The 21717-nt window shown below is 61.4% G+C and overlaps 1 protein-coding gene across 1 annotated transcript in view; it reads right to left on the bottom strand.

Moving 5' to 3' along the window:
• SRRM3 (serine/arginine repetitive matrix 3) overlaps positions 1-19620 on the bottom strand; it is a 30407-nt gene extending 10787 nt beyond the window's left edge. The window contains exons 1-11 of the mRNA XM_069791390.1: positions 19514-19620; positions 11081-11336; positions 7767-7868; positions 3878-4012; positions 3677-3757; positions 3235-3264; positions 2754-2822; positions 2431-2466; positions 1612-1662; positions 1403-1507; positions 736-907 (exon numbers count right to left, since the gene is read on the bottom strand). Coding sequence (XP_069647491.1) covers positions 736-907; positions 1403-1507; positions 1612-1662; positions 2431-2466; positions 2754-2822; positions 3235-3264; positions 3677-3757; positions 3878-4012; positions 7767-7868; positions 11081-11304 — 1005 coding nt within the window. The 5' untranslated portion in view covers positions 11305-11336; positions 19514-19620. The remainder of the gene's footprint in view (positions 1-735; positions 908-1402; positions 1508-1611; positions 1663-2430; positions 2467-2753; positions 2823-3234; positions 3265-3676; positions 3758-3877; positions 4013-7766; positions 7869-11080; positions 11337-19513) is intronic.
• Between the last annotated feature and the right edge of the window lie 2097 nt (positions 19621-21717).

Raw genomic sequence — 21717 nt, 5'->3', positions numbered from 1 at the left:
GCTCCTCGCCACCCCGGCACTGGTTAAACTGGGGCTGGGCCCCCGGTCCTGCTGGGTTAGGGCTTTGCCCCACTCAGAGTGGGAGCAGCCCACCAAGCTTCACCAGGACCCCTGGGGTGCCGAGGCAGAGCTGGGGACACTTAGCCCCAGTGTCACCCATCACGGGGACCTTGAGTTCCTAAAAGATGAGCACCCAGCACCAAACCCCTTCCAAACCCTACCCTGGCCCAGACTGGGTGCTGGGGTCCTGAGCGCTGGTGCTGGCACCTGGGTGCTGGGGAGGGTTGGGGCTGGCGGGGAATTGAGAATTTTCCAGCTTTACCCGTTTCTTGGCTGTCTGGGCTCAATCCACTCCCAGGGAGGTGCTGAGCCCGGTGGTGACCCTGGCAGGTGACATTGGCCTGCCAAGCCATCGTCCCTGGGGGGGTGACATCTGCAGAGCGATGTGCGGCTTTGGGGGAGGGATGACCCGTTGGCTGCCCCGATACCTGCCCCAAGGTGATGGGCTGGCTCCCCCAGGGAGACTGCGCACCCAGCGGAAGGTTGATGGGTGCTGGGGGCGGGGGGGGGGCAGGGGGTGCAGCCTTGCACCCCGCATCTCCCCCGTGTGCCCCAGCCGGGCAAGGGGGGAGCCGAGCGAGCGGGGAAGGAGGGGAGAGGAGAGCCAGGGTGGGGGGGTCCTGCAGAGGGAGGAGGGGAGGGAAGCGAACAGTGATCCAAGAAAAGCCTACGTACATCCGAGGGCTCCGGAAGCGGGGCGCCGTGGCTGTGGCGGCCATTCTGGGCGCTGCCCTTGTGCCCGTTCTGGTGCGGCGAGGCCGAGCGGCGGGGAGAGGGGGAGGACGGGCTGCGGCTGGAACGGGCGCTGCTGCCCTTGGGGCCGTCCTGCCGGCGCTTGGGGCTTAGCCTGCGGGGCACCGCACCATGAGCCGCCGGCATCCCCCCTGCCCCAACCCAGGACGGCATCGCCCTTCGCCTGGCTCCGGCAGAGCTGCTGGCTGCAAGCCCGGGCTGAGATGGCGGGGCAGGCTTTGCCGAAGCAAGAAACGGGGTGAAAATTGGTGGTTTGTGCTTTCTCCAGTTCAAATCTGATACCCAGTCTGGGCACCCTGTTCCCAAACCCCCCCAGAGGTGCTGCAGCACCGTCCTGCTCCCCTCCATCCCCCTGAGGGCCCCCATCCCAGGGACACCTCTGCCACCCGCCTCCCCGTCCTCCATCCCCAAGGGTCCCCATCATGGGGACACCTCTGCCACCCACCTCCCTGCCCTCCATCACGTAAGGGTCCCCATCACAGGGACGTCTCTGCCGCCTGCCTCCCTGCCCTCTACCCCGCAAGGGTCCCCATCATGGAAGCTGGGGGGGCTGCTGGCGGTGGGGACGGGGGTCCCGGGCTGTCCCTACCTGCCAGGGGATTTGGAGCCGCTGTCGTCGGAGGAGAGCGAGACGCTGTGGGAGCTGCAGGAGCTGCGCCGGTGCGAGCGCCAGGCCGGGGACTCGCTGCGGGACCTGCGGAGAGGGTGGCCGGAGGGCCGAGGGGCAGGCTGAGCCGCCATGGGAGGGCAAACAGGGGGGCACATCGCCCCACTCCCCCCACCATCTCAGCCCCTCACCTCTTGCGCTCTTTGTTTTTCTCTTTCCGTTTGTTCTTGGGGCTTCGGGACCTGCAGGAAGAGCCGAAAGCTGCAGAGACAGGAGCGGGGGCAGCACTCGGGGGGGCTTCCCTGGCCCCCCCGGAGCCACCGAGGCTGCGGGAGGAGTGATGGGGAGGACCTGCCTGGAGCTGGGCTCCACCGAGCTTCAAACCACTGTGGGGTTCCCAGCTGGCTTTGTGGGGACCGTGGGGGCCATGTGCTGGTCGGCAAGGCCAGGTGGGAGGGGGTGGCAGTGGGAAGGGGGGGACCGGCTCTGCTCGGCATCCACAGGGCTCGGTTCCGTTATCACCTGGCCGCTTGCCTTGCCCTGCGTCAGCCCCTCTGAGCCCCTCTGCCCACCCAGGCACTCTTTGCCTGTTTTTTACTTCTTTCACCCTAAAATAGCAATGCTGGCAGAGGGTATCTGCAGAGCAGGGCAACAGCCAGTGTTCGCCCTGGCCACGGCTGCCCGGTGTCACCCCTTCTCCCACGTAGGACATTCAGGGCCGCGTGGGACCCCACAGACACCCAGGGTGGCCCTGTGCCACCTCCAAGGGTGGGGGGCACCCAGCAGTGTCTGGCCATGGGGTGAGGGGGACACTCACCAGGCAAGAGACGGATGGACAGACGGCGGGTGCTGGCAGCCCACGCTCACACCCACCGCGCCCGATGGGCCCATCCCCATGGGCAGAGGGGATGGGGACAGCAGGAGGGCAGGGGACAGGGTGTCCCCGATGGGGGAAGCTGGCAGCCAGCGCTGGTGGCAGTGGGGTGGCTCCCAGCAGCCGTCACTCTCACCTGTGTCTTCTCTTCTTCCGTGACCCCGACTCAGACCTGAGGGATGAAGAGGAGGCAGAGATGAAGGGGACGTGCTGAGCTGGCCAAGGCCGGGCAGCCCCAGGGCATGGGGACAAGGGCAGGGGGGTGGCCCTGAGATGGGCTGCTGGATGAGGCAGGTGACAGCTGCTGTGAGGAGGTGATGGCCCCATGAAGAGCCACCAGCATCCACCCCTGTCCATGCCTCCATCCCGCCCCAGCCCAAGGGCCTGGGCAGCCACCAACTAGCCCCACTGTCCCCAACCAGCCCCGCTGTCCCCAGCCTGACGTGGTGTCCCTCCTACCTGTCGCGTCTGTGTTTCTTTCCAGTCTTCTTTTTCTTTTCCTTGCGGATGGGTGAAGAGCTGTCACAGCTGGGGGGTGGAAAGTGGGTGCCCTTGAGGAGGGAGCAAGGGACTCCCCAGCCCTATCCCCATGGCCCAGGGGAGTCCCATCCCACTGTCCCTCGGCACCCCACTTCCCCTGGACCACCCATGGGATGCATGAATATCGCATGGAAGTTATTTCCTGGGGGAGGATTTGGGGTGGGGGATAGAAAGGGGCTTTTGGCCGAAGGGCTCTGGCCTCCTTGGGTGCCAGAGTGCCCGAATCCCGCTGTGTCCCATTGCCACCTCGTGGGCTCCACAGCCTCCAGCAGGAGATGGGGTGGCCAATTCTGGCTGGGATTTCAGAGGGGGACAGTGGGTGGTGCAGGCCAGCCCATGCCCGGGGGCCTTGCATGCCCGGGGGGGACCCCGCAGCCCACCCAGCCCGGTGGGCACTCACCTGCGCTCCGAGCCGGGTTTCCTCTTTTTGCTGCCATGGGGAAGGCAGAGAAGAAAGGGACATTAGGGACAGCATCCTGCCCAGGCGGCCAGTGCTAACCGGGGAGGGGACCAGCGCGTAGATGGAGCCAGACCCTTCAGGGAGCCAAATCCTGCCCGGTGCTGTGCCGTGCGGCAGCCAGCTCCTTCCCAGCATGGACCGGGCAAGGTCCCACCAGTGCATGCAGTTGGGTGGGCTGGTGGTACATCCCATAGCGCTGTGCGTGTGCACACACGTGTGTGTGTTGCACCATCGGTGCGTGCAGGTGCGTTGCACCTCTTGAGGGTGCACTGCCCCCCCAGAGCAGGGTGACTTCCCTCACCAGAGCCTGGGGAGGGGCTGAGCTGGGAGGAGAGCTGCCCTCCCAGGAGAGGGGACAGCGCAGGGACAGCTGGGGACTCACCGGCTCCGGCGGTGACCCGATTTCTTTTTCTTTTTCTTCTTGGGTGGAGGAGAGGCAGAGCTGCTCGAGCGTCTTTTCAGCCTGTGGGAGAAAGCAGACAGGGTTGGGGGAAGAAGGGACTGCCCCCTGGCTACTATGTCCCCCCACGGGGACCTTGTGCACACCCGCTCCCCAAAATCCCCGCTGCGGGTCTGGCTGGACCTGTACTCGCGGTGGCCGCTGTCGTCGCGGTAGCACTCAGCTGAGCAGTCGCACTGCAGCAGGCAGTCCTCGCCGTAGTCAGGGTACTCCACCGTGTACTCCTCCTCATCTGCCCCGTGGTGGTTTTCTATTACGCTGCCGAAGGAGGAAGCACAGGATTAATTCGGGGCTCCCCGTTCTCCGTCTCCCACCAGAGCTGCTGGGGGGAAGCCTGGGGCAGCCCCGGTGCAGCTACAGGAGCTGGGGGACATCCTCTCCGCCACAGCATCCCCAGGGGACCTTGGTCACATCACTTGAGATCCACATGCAGCAAAGCCTAGCAGTGGGGGTCTTTTTGGGGTCTTCCTGGGACTCCCGTCCCTGCAGAAATCCCCACCGGGCTGGCACAGGGACACCGTGGGTCTCGAGCCACCATCTCCCCACAGGGTCGAGCCTTGGCATCATTCAGAGCCCCTTTTGGGATTGCCCAAGTGCCGGGGCTGAGCGGGGGGCTGGGATCAGCCCAGGTAGGTGGCAGGGCAGGATTAGGGCAAGAGGAGCTGGCAGGAGGCTCGGGGATTCAGGCGATTATCCACCCGCCGGCGGGAGCTGCCCAGGATGATCCAGGCTTTGAGCCCAGCACCCCAGCGTGCCACCAGCTCGGCACTGGAGCTTCAGGCAGGTGATGTCCCCGCCGGGCCAGGTGAGATGGGGTGGGGGGACATCAGGCCTGGAGCCATCAGGGTCTCGTCTCCCTCCTGAGTGACTCCGTCAGCATTAATTTTTCCCGCTGCCATGGAAACCAGCAGGAGGTTGCCATTGACTACCAGGGCTGCGGGCAGGGCTTGGCAGAGGCCTGGCAGCTGGACCCGGCAGGCAGGAGGGACCCAGGAGTCCCTGCCCAGGCTCTCCCTGCTGTCCCCCACCTCCCCGGTCCTCCTGAGCCATCGGCCCTAGGAGCAGCATCAAACCCCACCGGGAGCCTCTCATTTGTTCTTGGGGGATGTGAGACATCTCACCCCGGGAGGGATGCGGCCATCCAGGTGCTCTGGAGGGAACCGTAAGGGATGGGGCTGTGCCTGGAGGGTGCCCGACATCGCACCAGCCCGGGGAACTTGCTTCCCAAGGGAGATTTGCCCTCCAAAACCTGATGTGGGCTCCTCCACCCTTCCCAGCCCGGAGGCGTGAGGCTGGGGATGCTGGTGGAGAAGCGTAGCCCCCACGGCACCAGTCCCTCGGCAGCCCAGCCAGTGCCTCCGGCTGAGCAAAGGGAAGCTCCCAGTCCCAGACGGCAGATCCAAGAGCAGCGCGTGTTGGCATCCCTGGCCACAGGCAGGCCCTGGGCTGTTTAGCCCAATTAAAAATGCTTTGGACCAAAACTACAAGCGAGGCATCCTCCTCCTGACTGCAGACGATCGCTCAAGCGGGTCTCAGGCTCCCTTCTGCACCACAGCCATGGATTTCTGGGTCCTCTCCAAGTGACTTCTGCTTTGGCCATGCCCCAAGGGCAGAAACAGCCTTTCAACCACCACCCAACCGTGGGAAGGGGGAGAAAAGAGGAAGAGAGAAGAGCGAGCATGGATAATTCCCTGTTGGACTCTCTGCTCGGTGAGCAGGCAGTGCTCCATGCCAGAGCCTGCTGCCAGCATCTCACCCATTAGCTGTGCTCAGTGGCTCAAGACGGGCTTGTGCTGCCCCAATTATCCCTCCCCGCCCGGCACATGCTCGCGTTTGTTTTTAATCCCACCAGCCTGTCCATCAAGCAGTTACTCCTTTCCATCAAGCAGTTACTCCTTGGGGACTGGGCTGTATCGCCGGGCTGTGCACGCACAGAGACGGGAGCTGGAAGAGCGCAGAGAGCAAACCAGGGACTCAGGTGGTCACGGCTCTGCTCGGTGCCTCAGTTTCCCCTGGGGAGTTTTGCAGATGATGCTGAGCTTTCGCATCTGCTTTGAAATGAGACCAGCTGGTTCAGAATCATAGTCCTGGCAGCCAACAACGGAGCTATAAAAGTCCGGAGAGGTGCTGGAGCAGGATCAGCCCATGACATGTTTTGTTGAGTACTCTCCCAGCTACTACAAGGGCTGGGGCTCTTTATTTAAAGTTTATTTAACTCCCTTGTCCAGCCTCTTCAACCAGTGCAGACCTTTTGCACCCAGAACATCCTTTGGCAGGGATTTCGGCAGCCCAGGTCCCTACTGCTTGAAAAGCCACCTCCTTTGGACCTGGCTCCTACCAGCCTCCTCCAAGTGCCTCCGGCTTTGCTGTCCTCCGAGCAATCCTTTGCTTTGAGACTGCTCCTTCCAGCTCAGCACTATTATTTATAGCCCCTGGGCTAATCTTTAATGATTACCCTTTGTTTTTCAAAAGCAAGCCCGCAAAGGTGACAGCTAGGGCTGCCTGGGTAACCTTAATGCACCTTCAGCTTCCCTGTGTGCTCATTATAGCGCCAGCCCTAACGAGCCTGCCTGGGAAGATGCCCTGGAGATGACGCATGCCCCCATGGGCAAAGGCCACTTGTTAACACGTCAGGCTTGATGCTCGGTGACCTGGGCAGGTTGGTTTTCCCCATGCCTTGTTTTTTCCTGCCTGGAGGAGGACCCTGAATGCTTCGTGCTGCCCCAGGACCGTTCACCCCATCCTGGGCTGGGCACAGCCGAGCCGTGTCCCTCCCTGCCTGGCGTGCCGGCAGAGCAGTGGGAGGAAGGCTCTCCCCGCCGCCACGGCTTCCCTGCCTCCCCCCTCGCCCTGATTTCCTGACCCTAATGAAGCATTAATATTCAGTGAACCTGCAGCATCTATTCCTGTCCCAAGTGACCTGGTTTCCAGGCTGATGGATGGTGCGCGCCAGGCCAGCCACACTGCCTGGGCCATTAAGCATTGTGCAGATAAATCATCATCCAGCCAGGGTGGACCCTTGTGAGGCTGGGGACAGTCCTGCGCAGGGCAGGAGGAGCAACTGGCACGTCTCCAACAGGAGCTGGGCTGCTTTGGACACCTAGCCTGAGCCCCAAGCCCCCTGGGGCAGAAGCAGCCCCCAGGGACCAGGCAGTGTGAGGAACGATTAGGATACAGAGGCACAGGGCAGGAGCTCCTTGGAGAAGCTTCTTCCATAGGGCTCCTTGGGGTCACACCAGCCTGACAGAGGCACAGGCTCTGGGTCTACCCAGGTGAGAAGCAGGCTCGAGCTCTGCCTATCCAGCGTGGGCCCCTTGCAACAGAAAATATTATTAATTATTATTATTGCTAACACGAATGTTTCTAGGGTTACAGAACAGCAGCCAACCTGCCGAACCATTGCCAGCCGAGCTGAGTTAGCGCAGCTTCACACCCGGAGACAGGAGGACTATTCTGCATCATGGAGTTAAAAGCAAGGACTGGAAACCGGTGCCCTCGCCTGGCTGGAGGCAGAAGCTGCTATTTCAGCCCCGGGGAGAACAGGAGAGGTGATCCAAAGAGGCAGGAGCAGGCAGAGGTGAGGCACAGCAAACCTGCGGCTTGGTCTCTGCCACTGGCTGGTGGGGTGAGCCAAGCATTGAGACCTTCTGCACTTCAGTTTCATCATCTGTGACAGAAGCATTGCAATGCTGGCCTCTCTGTACAGCACCCTGAGGTCTCCGAAAGACCAGCACAGGACAACCTCTAACCTCTCCAGAGGTAGGATACCGCCTCAGAGAGGCACACCCTGCCTCCAACCAACCAGCCAACTGACCAACCAACCAATCATCCATCCATCCAACCCTATATACATGCTCTATGTCCATCCATCTATCCAACCGTCCCTATATATACTCTCTCTGTATTAACCCATCCACCCATCGATACTCGGGGGCAACCTGGGACATGCCTCTCTGGGATGAGAGATGGGCAGGACGCACAGAGGGGCCGGACTTGGAGCTGCCTCACTTACATTTGGCGCCCATGCTGGTCCTCCCTGGTGAGCACGCCTTCCTTCTCCATCAGCATTTGCCGAAAGGTCCCCACTTTCTGACGGATCTCCTCTTCGGAGTACCTGGATGGGCAAAGATGCAGTCAGGGTTGCTGTAGCTGGAACGTGGGCTCCCCAGGAACCTGCTGAGGACCTCCATACCTTTGGAAGCGACATGTGGCCCAAGGGGCCGGTCAGAAGGAGAGGTGGCATGGTGACAGTCATCAGGGCCTGGAGGAGAGCAGGTCCCTCTGCTTGGTCCTCTGCCACTGCCCTCCATGCCCTCCTCTCTCCTGTCTGCCCCTCCCAGCAGTGCTTGGCAGAGGAAGGGACATCAGGAAGGGGTAAAAGAAGAAGATGACCATGAAGTTGCCATTCCCCCCCACCGCCCCAGGTTTTGGGGCACAACCCCACCAAACCCTCTCCAGCAGTGCCAGCATCGGAGCCGGTGATGCCGGGGTTCATGCCTGGTGCCTCTGTCCCATCACGAGCCTCCCTCGCTCATCCCCGCGCTGCATCGGGCCCCAGCAGCCGAGCCAGCTCTGCGCTAACGCCGAACGCTGACTCAGGCCGCTGCAGGGTTATTAACGAGAGACACTAATCACTTTGTCCCTGGCATCTGAGAACAGCCGCGGCAAACCACTGCGCTCCAGCCATCCCCAAGGTGTCCCCAGGGAGGGACGGGTGACAGCCCTGAGCAGGCGGTCCTGTGCCGCATCCCACGGCTGCACAAGGGCACCTGAGCATCTCCCTCGACCAAAAACATCCAAACGGAGGGATGCAGTGGAGGGACCCGCAGTGCTCTCAGCATCGTCCCTGGGGACAGGGCAAAGGGACCACCACCATGTCACTACCACACTGCCACCCTGGGAGGGAAGGGGTTGGACTCTGCGTGCATCCCTGCCATCACCCACACCATCTACAGAGGCTGCTTGTGGCCCCATCCTCGCTGTCACGTTCCATCAGCATCGCCACTAATCAGCCCAGAAAACTGGGTGTCACATCCTGGGCGAGCCCTGCGGTCCCCGAGGATGGCACCTCACAGAGCCTGTGCTGGGGACGGCGATGCCCCTTGCAGTGCCGTGGGTGCCCCGGATGCCCTTGGGTGCGCTGGGTGCAGAGGGCCATGTGGCAGCACCCACCCCCACTGTGGTGCCCATGAAGGGGAACAGCGAGGAGAGGGGAATTAATATTAACGAGCTCATTTGCACTGAAAGGCTCTCATTAATTCCCCAGCCAGCCAGGACTCCCGCGCAGGAGGAGGGCTGCTAACCAGGCACTGAGGCAGCCTGGCTTCTTCCCCTCACCTTGCACTCCGCCTGGGCACGGGGGACCCAAAAATAGAGCAACACCCCCAAATGCTGCTTGCACTGTACCCTGGATGGTGGTGCAGCTACCTGGGCAGGGTGCAGCCATCCTGCAAGGATAGAGCTGCCGGCCCCGGCCATCCCGTGGACATCAGCCGGCTAGCGGCAGCTGGAAGATGTCTGCCTGAGAAAATGAGCATTTGCTGCAGGATATTACAAATGCGGCCGATGCTCTCGGAGAGGGGACACGAGGCCAAACAGGAGGTGACAGATGGGCCACCACGGCTGGGCTGTTAGCAAATCTGTGGGGGGCAAGGCCAAGGCGAGGAACCCCCCCACACCCAGCAATCCTGTGATGGCGGCAGGAGCACCCCACCAGCCCCTTCCCTCCTGCAACCCCTGGTGCTGCTTATAACCCCATCGGAGGGATTTTGGGTTTGCATTTAACACATAGAATGGGTTTGGGAAAGAAAGAAAAATTGCTGACACTTCTTTTCTGGACAAGAAATCCAGCCTGCAGGCAGGGAATAAAGCAGGCAGCCTGGAGGGAGCAGCAGCCTTATACAGCACAGGCAGGAGGAGCCATCCATGTTTAAGGAAACAAGGGAGTGCTTAAATCCCCACAAAACCTCCTCTGCTGTCACACCCGTTCATCCCAGGGGCCTTGCCCTTGCCAATAATTCCCCCGAGGCCGTGGCCAGGATGCGGCCCCCTGCCCAGGCAGAAACCTCAGGGTTGCAAAGCGCTTCCCGTGTAACCCCCCCAGAAAGCCCCTGTGCAGAGGGGAAGAGCAGGCGGCGGATTAACCAGGTTGACCAAGATTATTACTGTAATTATATTATCATTTTGGTGTATCACCATCATCATCGTTATTAATAGCCTTAATAATAGCAAAGGCAATTATAGCAATAACAACAATACCGATTGCAATATTGCTATTACCCATCGCAGTAATGATGCTACTAGTAGTAAGATCCCTAGTAGGGCGCGGGAACCCGACAGGAGGCTCTGGGCTCCCCAAGGCGCCAGGTCAGCCTTATTTATTTCCATAACGACAAATTAGGCACAATCATTATTCCAGTCTGTGTGAGACAATTTAATTCTAGGTCACGCTTGCGCTCTTAATGAAAGCCTTGGCGAAGCCTTCCCTCAATCCATTTTCCTTCTCCCCAGCTGATACCAGTCCCCATCTACCCACGTGTGCCGAAGAATTTGCTCCATCCATCAGGTTTTAGTGAGCTGTCAGGGGGATCGGGCTGTTCAGCTGGTGCCGGAGCTACGGGACAGCCAGCAGCATGGCCATGGGTCTGGAGAGGATGGGGGTCTCCTCCCTGGCCCCCCAGCGCCTCCTGCCCACCCAGGCAGGGATGCTCTCCAGCCCTCAGGTTTTCCCCCGGTCCTTTGCTTCCCCAGGGGAGAGCAAAGGCTGGGGAGCAGCTCGCAGTGCCCAGCCAGGGGCACGGCAGGACGAGGGGGATCCTCTCACCCCAAAACTGGGGGGAGAGAACAAAGGCAGGACAAACTGAAGCACCAAAACAGCCTCGCCTGGGACTAAACCCCAGCTCTCCTTCATCTCCCCAACATGAGAGACAGAGACAGACCACCTCTCACCCCAGGCATGCGGGGCACGGGTTGGGTGGCACTGACGGTTTGCATGACCATGAACGACTCGCTCCTCCTTCCTGCCTTGGCTTTCCTGGCACGACAAGCTAAGAACCCAGATTTCCAAGTGGAGGGGCCAAAGTGTGCCGCCAACATGTCTGTGGATGCACTCGTAGGTCTGCACTTCTGGGAGGCATTTAGCTTCACAAACCAACTCACTAGTCCACCCCAAAGCTGTCTGATTCACCCAAAAGTGGATTTACTTCCAACTGGAGACATTTGCCAAATCAAGGTACTTTTTAGAGAGGAAAAAGGGGGAGAACAAGGTGCAAATGGGTCAAGCATTGGGGTCCATCTCTAGCCCAGCCCCGATCCCCCACCACTCACCCCTGCTCCTCCATCATCTCCTGCAGCTCCATGCACTTCAGCTCCACCCGCCGCTTGCGCTCATGGTCCAGGATTTCCCGGTGAGCTTTCTTCACCAGGCTGGGCTCCACCAGACGTACCTCCTCCTCGCCCTTGTGCCATGTCCCCGAGGCGCCGGGCTGCGAGAAGCCGTTGGAGGCTTCCTGGGGCGAAGGCACGTCGGCCCCGTTGTTGTAGAGAGCCATGCTGGCACGGGCGGCCTCGCCGCCAGCAGCACCTGGGAGGGAGAGAAAGAGTTGGGGGTCAGTCCCTGCCCCGGTTTCCTTCTCAGCCCATGATGGCGAGGGGACCCTGCCAGGACCTGAAGGCAAAATTTGTCTCAAAAAATGTGCAGGCACAGCAGGTTGATGGGAATGGCGACTGAGGGATCTGGGTCTTCTGCCAGCGCCCTTCCTGCTCCCTGCCTCAGTTTCCCCATCTGCAAAGCAAGGCTGGGGCTATTCCCATCACCATGCCACGAGGGCTGGCTCTTAGGAAAGAGAGGACAATGCTCTGTGCCAGCCTTGTACTGGGGAAAGCCTGGCGAAGTGTGGGTCTGTGGGACTGAGCGCCATACGGTAGCAGTGGGACAGGCAGGCAAGGGTCCCTCTGAGTCCCACGGACCCTGCTGTCAGCCGGCGCAGGTTTGGAGCAGGGACGGGCATCCATCCTCACAGCCCTCTGGGGACACCCCTGGGCACTGTCCCCATCCAGCAAGGGTCTGGACCCAAAGACCTCAGATATCCCCTTGCATCCCCCAGCTGCACTGGCTGGTGAGGATGCAGCAGTGGGACATCTCGATGTCTGGCCCAGCCAGCAAACGCCTGCCGATGCCCTCTGGCGATGGCCTGGCACCCTCTGGCAATGGCCTGGTGCCGGCTGCAAGGGGACATGAGGGTCCCCACCGGCTGTTGCCCGCCTGCCTTCTCCCTGCTCTTTCACCTTCACGTGTCCCTGCCTCCTTCCTCCGCCACCACAGTCGACGTGTCCTCACTTGGCTCCAAAAATAACCCCTCGGAAGAGGACAACTGTTCCCGAGCGGCACTGCCACGCTGAGACTCCAGCTGATGCTTCCCGAGCCTGGGGGAGAAGATGCCCCCAAATCTCCTGGATCAACCAGACAGACACAACCCCGTCTCAGCGACCTCAGGCCATCGGCACACGGCTGAGCACCCATTCCACAGTCTCCCCATCCTGCGATGCCCCAGCTCCTCTGCGCAAAGCACCAGCCCTCTCCTCAGCATGGGATGCTCCCACTGGAGATCCGCTGCCTTAATTACCAGTGGCAGCCAGGCTGCAGAGACATTGCCTGGGCTTTACTGGGGACTCCCACAAACACTTCTCCTGCAAAGTCCTACACAAAGAGAAATGATTGGGGGTGAAGGCAAAGCACCCTCCCTCGCTCTCCAAGCCGGCTTTGGGCTCAGAGATGCAGCTTTTGTCAGCAGCCACTTCTCTGGGGTGTTTCCATCCCAGGACCCTGCCAGAGAGCTTTTCCAAGGATGGGTATTGCCTGCACATTGTTGCCTACACGGGAAGCAGCCAACCCTTGCCCAGGGTGTCTGACACATGCTGCCCAAGGAGGACAGGGCCAAATGCTGGCCCAGGGAAGGCTGACCATGGGCATGAAGGCAGGACAGACGGACCACAGACTGATCTGCACCGTTTTGAGCCCAGGGAGGGCTCGCCGCTCCCGCTGTGCTGTTCCAGCGGGATGCCAGGTGGTTTGGAGCTTCTCATGGCTGTGCCAGGTGGGACAGAGCCAGGGCAGGAACGCAGATCACCCGTGAGAGGCTTTGAGGATGTTTCTCTGCTGTTTGAGGAGAAAAAAAGCCTCACAGCCCTCCCCGGGGTGCCAGAGGTCCCAGCCCGGCAGGAAGGCATCTCCCACCCTGCGGCATCCCCAAGGGACATCCCCGGCTTTCCCGCTGCCACTGGCTGCCCCACGCACTCATTTATCTCCTGACGAGCCTGCCCGGGGAGGACGGCAGCTGACTGCTTAATTACAAGGCTTTATTTTTTTCCTTTTTTTTCCCCATTATTACCGTGCAGAGAGGAGCCAGCAGCCTTTATTTCCATGGAGGCACAGAGAAGCAGGCAGGGGGAGATGCTGCCGGTGGAGCAGGAGCCAGCCGGGGCTCTGCAACCCTGGATGCTTGGCCCTGTTAGAGCAACCGGAGGATCCCTCAGTCCCCCCTTGCCTGCAGCAGGCAGATCAGCACCCACATTTTGAGCCCCATGACACCCTGCAGTAAGGAGCTGCCCAGGGGGACCCTCTGACCCAAGGCCCCTCCGTGTCCCAGGGTGGCCCCAGGCCAGAGATGGGAGAGATGCTGCAGAAAAACCTGGCTTGAGGGCTCCTCTTCCTCTTTCTCCCATCAGGGCATGAAGCCAAAAACCAGGAAGGAAATTTGGGAATGGGGGAAACTCCCCACTGGGAAACCTTCACCCACAGAGAGGCTTGGGGAAGGAGAGCGGGAAGCAGAGGATGCTTTCCACAGCAGCTTCTGCTTGCTTTTCCCCAGCGGGAATTAATTTTATCCTGAGCCCAGCAGTGGGTAAATTCATTGCTGCAAAACCTTGAGAGCTGGGATATACAGCTGGGCAGGTAGACAGAGAAGCATGTGAGATAAACCAGCAGCTGGATGCGTACCTGTGGGTAAGGGCTGCGTGGTGGGGGAGGCATGCAGATCCTGCTGGGAAATGTTCCCTGACTCCATAAAAAGGAACTGGTTGGAGATATTCCCCTTGCACCCGAGGCCAGGCAGGTGGAACTGGCCCGGGGATGGACACTGCACTGCGTCCCAGTGTCCCCTCAGCAGTGAGCAATATCCACTGTGAGAACTGATACCAGCCACCCTGCCTCAGCCACAGCACAGGCAAGAAAACAAAGGAAGAGAAAAACCACCTGCAGACCCTCTCCGGCTATCAATAGCAAATCTGGGCCACAGGCAAAAGCCCTGGGTGGGAAATGGAGCCAGTCCTACATCTCTGGGGACACTGGGGACAAGGCACCAGGGCAGAAGGAGCCCATGTCCCCCAGGCTGAGTCTATACCCTCCCTGTCCCCAAAGGAGACCCCCAGCGATGCCCTGCAAAGGGGCAGCCCTGCCTCTGCAAGGGACAGCTTGGGGACACAGGGTGGCCATCACCACCGCAACCTTCATCCATCGGCCACTACACGGGGACCACCTGGCTCTGCCAGTTCGCACCAGCACCAAACCTGTCAGTGAAGGCAGCACGGCCCTGACCGAACAACAGCGGCTTCCCGCTTGGCTCAGCTCTACCCCCGATAATAAAGACAATGGTTAAATATTTCATTATCTGCAGTAATTACCCACAAATCATCAAGCACTGCCCGGCCACCTTGCCGAGAGGGAGAGGAGGTGTCTTGGGGTGAGTGCTGCGCCGTGTCCCTGCGGGCTCCTAAAGGCTGCAGGATGCGGCTGGGAACAGGCGCTGGCACCCGTCCCCACCACCCAAATCCCTTTAGTGCCACCCAGGAGGGCTCAAAGCCCCCAGCACCACAGGCTGGAGCTGCTGGGAAAACCCCCACGCAAATCCCTCTCTTCCCGTCTTGCCAAGCCGTTCAGCCACGTGTTTTGGGATCCCAATCTTCCCTGCTGGCGCTCCACATGCCACCCTGGGGCTTGGGGACGTCGAAACAGCTTTTCAGCTTGAAGGCACATTCTGCCACCTGGATTAGAGCTTTTGGAAATGTTCAGAGCTGCCTCATCCTCATCCCCATCCTCCATTCTCATCCTCCATCTCCATCCTCATCCCTATTTTCCATCCTCCTCCTCATCCCCATCCTCCACCTCCATCCTCTATCCTCATCCTCCATCTTCATCCTCCACCTCTACCCTCCATCCCCATGCCTTACCCCAAGCACAGGGACAAGCCCGGCACGCCAGGTCTCTTCCTCCCTTCCCAGCCATGCTGAATCGTACCCAGGGTGTGGAGGACCCAGGCACCAGTATTGCCAGCCTGGTGGAGGCTGGGACAGACAGAAGGACAGACACACCGCACTGTGCCCCTGACACACAGCCAGGACAGGCTCCGCCAGCTCGGGGTGCAAGGACCAGCCTCGCCATCCTGCTGGGCTCTGCAGCTGCTGGTTTCCAGCCAAACTTTGAACTGAGCTCCCTCCCTGCGGGCTGGGATCCCCCAGAGCCTGGTGGGGTGGCCCTGGCATGCAGCCGTCCCCGTGTCCCAGCCCCGGGGCTGTCCAGCCTGGGCTTTGAAGGGAAACTCAGGGGTTTGGGAGCTCCAGCCCAAAGGGAAAGAAGAAAAGGAAAACGAGCAAAACAAGCGTTATTTCACCAAACTGCTTTTGCCCTTCTATTTTCCAGCCCAGAAACAACCCCCTCCCCAGCTGACTCTGCTCAAATCCCCCCACGGGTGCCGCTGGGTTCCCCGGCCATGCCCACAGCACCCCGGGCATGGGGCTGTGCTAGAGGCAGCTGCCCGACACTCCTGCCCGCTGCCGCCGCAGGGCCCTGCTGCGCCGTAATGCGGCTGAAACCGCTTTCCCGGCGGGAGCGGGGATGGCAGCGGGGGGCTGGCGGTGCCTGGATGCTCTCCCAGCATCTCCCCCTTGGCAGGGAAAGGCAGCGGTGGTGCCTGGGCATCCTCCCCCCCTGCCTCGGCACTAATTAAAGCCGCCTCCGGCCGGTACTCAATTAATTCTCGCCACATCCAGCTGCACCAGCCAGGGCGATGGCGAGCACCCGTGTGCCGGGGATGTGGGCACGGGATGTGGGCGGTGAGCCCGGGATAGCGGCTCCCTGGACCACTCGTGTGCCGAGCGTGCCAGTGCTCAGTCCCAACAAGCAGGGGACAACCCAGCCAAGGTGAGGACCCTCCAGCCCCACCGGAGAGGGTGAGAGGAGTGACCCCCGCGGTTCTGCCCGCCAGGGTCTCATCAGGGCACACCACCACCTACCAAAATCATAACCCCGTCCCCAAAGCATTTACAGCCCTGTCCCAGGCTGCTCCCTGCCTGTGCCGTGGGGACAGCTGGGAGAAGGGCTTTTTTTTTGCAACACAAAAAATGCCAGAAAATCACAGCAAGGCAACCGGCCTCCTCTAAACACCTGGCCAGAATTACACGGAGAAAAAGTCCAGGGTTGCTGCTGTTAATTGGGCCGACCTTCTCCGGAGCTGCCTTTCTCCAGCCCCCGAGTGCCAAAAACCATGAGTCAGACCTCCAAGAAGGAGAAAAAAAGGCAAAATTGGCTTTAAAAGTGTAGCTGGCCTCTAACAGTTAGCACTGCCTCCCAGCCCCAAGCCAGCAGGGATCCTGCCCATGGGAAGGGGCAGCAGGAGGGGGTTGCTTACACCCATCCCAGCCCCTCCATCCTTATTTCCCCAACTACAGATCATCCTTTCCTCTAGCTGCCCGACCAAAATTTGACGCTTCGCAGACTTTAAAGCAATTAATAAAGAATATACGGATGCTGGCTGGGGGAGGTCATGAGCTGGGCGAGGGCTCACTGCTGCTTGTGCATACCTACGTCTGTGCACATATATATATATATATATTTTAAATAGATGAGGAGGCTGGTGGAGAAGCTAAACAGTTGCTAAGCAACCAGGCTCCTTCCCTGCTTGGGGATGTAGGGATGGGGGAGCCAGGGGTGGGGACCGGTCCCCCCCATCGGACGGGCACCGCACAGGGGTGTGGGTAGCAGAGATCTATCAGCTCCCCTGGGAGACGCTCTGGAGAAAAGGGCCTGATGGAGGGTGAGGAGCCAGGCTTTGCTCCTGTCCCCAAAACACTGCAGCTGAAGCCCCCCCCAGCCTGAACCCCTTTGGTTGCTGGGGGATGCCAAGCGACCCCCTTCCCAGCTCTGGCTGGAGGAGAGCTGATGGGAAGGGGGTCACACCATGATGGGGACCAGCCCCAGGAGACGCTGGGACCCCCACAGTGATCCCATTCCCAATCCAGGGGTGAGGGAAAGGAGGAGAAACATATACAAGTGATGGCAGCAAATCCCCGCTGTGCTGAGCTGAGAGGCAGCAGGTCCAGGCGATGGGTACCCTTACAGGACTCCCAGCCCCGTGTCCCCCCAGCCACGCTCTCCTCAACCCCTTGGGGCCACTGCAGCCACCAGCAGCTGCTCGTTGGTGGCCAAGGGGCTCACAGGCAGCCCCAAACGGCAGGGCTCAGGCACTCCCTGCCCTGCCAGACCTTCCCCAGACAGGAGTTGCTTAAATAATGGGTGAGGATGGAGAGGGGGAACAGCCAATCCCCCAGGTTTTGCATCCTTACAGCCATTTGCTTTGCTGGGCGCAGAGTCAGGAGGAGGCACAGGCAGCCCCGCGGCCCATCACCACTTCTGAGGAGGGGGAACGATAATAATAAACGCAATTATTGAGCACACGGAGGAGCAGAGGGGGATGACTGTCACAATAGGGTCACCTTCCCCGATGGGGACACAATCCCAGCGAATGACCCCGAGGGCTGAACGCTGTAGGTGTGTGTGGGGGGCATGGCCAGTGCAGGGGGAGCGTCCAGCCGGGGATCCCCCCTCCCCGTGGCTGGCTGGGCGGTTGTGTAACGGGAGGAGCTATTCTGGGGTTTGAGCACATTATATAAGCCACGGGCCACCTGGCCGGGGAAAACGGGAGCTGGGAGACAGAGAGGAGGAGGAGGAGGAAGAGCTTTTGGGATAGGGGACCCCCACAGCCGGCAGACCCCCAGAAGCTGGGTCTAAACCCATGGGGTGACCTGCACCCCGCAGGCACCCCTTGCCCAGAGATGTGGTGTGGGCACCCTCTGCTCCACCCCCCCAGCAGCCCTGGTGACCCGCTGCCATGTGTCCACCCGCAGCTGGATCCAGCCCCTGGGGCAGAAGACCCTTTGCCTGGGGGAAAAGCACCATTTCCTTGGCATCAGGGACAAAACCAAGCAAGACCCCTGCGCCCCTCCACCTCCCTGGCAAAGCCCCCCGCTCACCATCCCCAACTGCAACCAAGGACAGAAGGGTCCCCTAAAACCTGCCCAACTTCTGGCTCCAAAAGCCCCCACCTCTCCCTGCACATGTTGGCAGGATGAGTCCCTGGAGCAGGGAAAGGCAGGCGGGATGCAGGGGGTGGCATCGCATGAGGTCACGCTGGCAGAGGGGGATGGAGCAAGGATGTTGTGTATTTGGACACAAGCACCATGCACTCCCGTCCCCAAAATCCCCCCCATTGGGGGTGTCCCCATGCTCCTGACAGAGACGAACCCATATGCCAGGGCAGGGAGACCAGCTGGGGCATGAGCACCTGCACCCTATGAAATGGTCTTCGGTGTTTGCCATTAACCTGAGACACCCCCAAACTCTGGCAGCCCCCAAGTGACCCCCCCATGCAGCAGCAGGAGCACAGGCAAGCCAAGAAACATCCACAGTCTGAAATCTCTGCTCCGGAGGGGATGAATGAACCCACATACCCTGAAAGCTGCCTGCTCCCCACCAGCCATGGCCCGACCCCTTGCCACCAGACCCCAATATGGCACAGCCCGGCCGTCCCTGGGGACAAACCTCCCAAACCTGGGAAGGAGAAGCACAAAACGCTCCTGAAAGACAATCCAGCGAGCCGCCGCTCAGGCTCCCCGGCTGCCAAGCCTTGCCCCTCTCCTTCCCCCGCGCAACACCCGCAGGGTTTGAAATCTCACCAGCCAAACCCGGAGCTGCAGAGCCCCCCTCCCCGGCACGGCTTGGGGGTCGGTGCAGCAGAGAGAGGAGCTTGGGGGCCTTTAGTTCGGCCTCGTCTCCCACCCGCACCCCACAAGGTGCCAGCCTCTGCTGGGGGCTCATCGCCGTCCCGTCCTTCCCAGCCCCGCGGTGGGAGCCGAAAAGGGGTGGCTCACTGCCCCATCCCGGCCTGTCTCCCCACAGCACTGGGGAGAGGGACGTGGGGTGCCCCCCAGCCAGCCCCCCTGCGCCGGCAAGCACCCAACACATCCACATCCCCGGAGGGACCCTCTGTGCCCCAAAAACCATCTCACCTCCAGGCTCCTCACCCCATCCGCACCCCCAGGAGCATCAAACCCAGGGGATGCCCCCGCCGCCCATCACCCCGGCCCCAGCCGCCCCCAGCACCTCCAGGAGCACCGCACCCCTCGCTCAGCCCTGCCGTCCGCATCCCTTGGGGGACCCCAATTCCCTGCCCCCCGAGGAGCAGCATAACCCCCCCCCCGTCCCCATCCCTTCGGGGTCCTCAGCCCCCCTTTCCCCCGAGGATCATCCCAGCCCCCCCCATCCCTCGGGGATCCCCAGCCCCCTGCACCTCTCAGCCCCCCCACCCGAGTCCAGTGGGGTCCCACTGCCCCCCCAAACCCCCCCCGACACCTTCTCCCCCCCCTCTCGGGCCTCCCCCGCCCCCCCGCCCGCCAGCCAGGCCCGGGCCCGGCCGCGCCGCGCCTCACCTCGCCCCGCCGCCCCGCCGGGCCCGACCCGGCCCGGAGCCGCCGCCACCGGCCGCTGCCTGCGCCGTCCCGCTGGGCCCGGCCCCGCTCGGCCCCGTTCGGCTCGGTTCGGTCCCGCTCGGCCCGGCCCGGCCCGGCCCCTCCCGGCGCGGCTCCCGGCTCGGCGAGCGCGGCCCCTCCTGAAGTGCTGGACAGCTCCGCGACACAGAGCCGCCCGCCGCGCCAGCGCGCCGCCTGTAGCTCACAGCGCCGCCTGCCGGGCGGAGGGCGCGCCGGCACCCGCGGGGCCGCCCGCACCCCCCCACCCCCCCGTATCCCCCCCGGGCACCCACGGGAGACACCTACACCCCCATCTTGTCGTACAGCCCTCCGACCCCCGTGCCACAGCAGCTCGTAACTGCCCCCAGTGGTCCCCCCCGCCTTCCTCCCCACGTCTCACCACCCACCTGCACCCCCAAGCCCCCCCCGCCCCAGCCCACCCCCACGCCCTCCCCGGTCCCCAAAGCTTCACTTCGGGCTACAGCGCCGAACACCAGCCACTGGGGCCACTGCCCCGCCAGGCTGCTCACGCCTGGGGGAGGCAAGTGCCAGAAAATCCCCCATCCTGTATCCCACCCTGTATCCCATCCTGTACCCCACCCTGTATCCTATTCCATCCCATATCCCACCCTGTATTCATCCCATCCCATCCCATTCTGTACCCCACCCTGTATCCCACCCTGTATCCTATTCCATCCCATATCCCACCCTGTATTCATCCCATCCTATCCCATCTCATCCCATTCTGTACCCCACCCTGTATTCTATTCCATCCCGTATCCCACCCTGTACTCATCCCATCCCATCCCATCCTGTACCCCACCCTGTATCCCACCCTGTATCCTATTCCATCCCATATCCCACCCTGTATTCATCCCATCCCATCCCGTACCCCACCCTGTACCCCATCCCATCCTGTATCCCACCCTGTATTCTATTCCATCCCATATCCCACCCTGTATTCATCCCATCCCATCCTGTACCCCATCCCATCCTGCATCCCACCTTGTACCCTATTCCATCCCATATCCCACCCTGTATTCATCCCATCCCACCTTGTATCCCACTCTGTGTCCCATCCCAACACATAGCCCATCCCATCCCATATCCCATCCCGTATCCCACTCCACACCTTAACCTCCTCGCCATGATGCCCCACCTCGCCCCCAGTGCCAGCCCAGCCCTGCCCATCACCTCCCCATTCCCGGCTGATTTACCAGTGCTGCCTGGGACCACCTGGGGCACCCCCATCCCGGTGGGTTCGGGGGGATTCAAGCTGGCTGGGGGGGCTGGGGTGATGCAGGACATGCCAGGTCCCCGCTGGGGACATTGCCCAGTGCTGCGGCACAGGGGATGAGTCGGTGTTAACGAGTCCGTAATTAATTCTCATTTCCTTCAGTGACGCTGAGCACTTGCCCTCCTTGCAGGCCAGGAAGTGGTGAAACTGGGGAGTGGGAAAGCTCCCAGTACAACCACTGCGACTCGCTCTGGTCCCAGTTAGCCTGGTGATGAGCGGCAGCGTGGCAGGATCCGGCCTGAGGAGGAGACCTCAACTGGGATGCAAGGAGGGAGTGGGGTGGCTGCGAAAGGAGAAGATGCATTGAAAAATCCCCAAAATGGCCAAAAAAAGAGAGCGAGCCCCTGCGGCAGTGCTGAACCAGCCTTGTGATGTTTGGGGCCACCCTCAGCCCACCAAAATGTCCCTGTACCATGTGGTCCTGGTGGGTGTTAGGGTACCCAAACCTCCCCAAAACCCCACACCATGCTCATGGCGAGGGATGGGGTACCCAAACCACCCCAAAGCCACCCTCTGTGGTCATGGTGAGGGTATAGCTGCCCAAACCACCCTGAAACCACCCTGAAACCACCCCGGCTGCTCTGCCAGGACCCCAGCCAGGGACACCATAGGTTGCCCCAGCACCCCCCCCACCCAGTGCCTCAGTTTCCCCTGGGGCTACATCTCCCTCCTTAATTTGGCTGCTCGGTTCCAAGCAGAGAGCTAACAAAGGCACCCGGGTGTTGGTCCACAGTGGGTTTGGTCTCAGAGGGGAGATTTGGGGAGGGAGCTGCAGCGCGGATGGGGATGGGGAGCCAGAGCTGGGGTCTAAGGGGGGCTTTTGGGGACAGCCCAGGCTGGAGAGACCTGTGTGGGTGGGGATGTCCCC

The sequence above is a fragment of the Haliaeetus albicilla genome, chromosome 9, assembly GCF_947461875.1.
Source record: "Haliaeetus albicilla chromosome 9, bHalAlb1.1, whole genome shotgun sequence".
Lineage (NCBI taxonomy): Eukaryota > Metazoa > Chordata > Aves > Accipitriformes > Accipitridae > Haliaeetus > Haliaeetus albicilla.
Note: the sequence above shows the minus strand (reverse complement) of the source record. Positions and strands in the feature narration are given on the sequence as shown.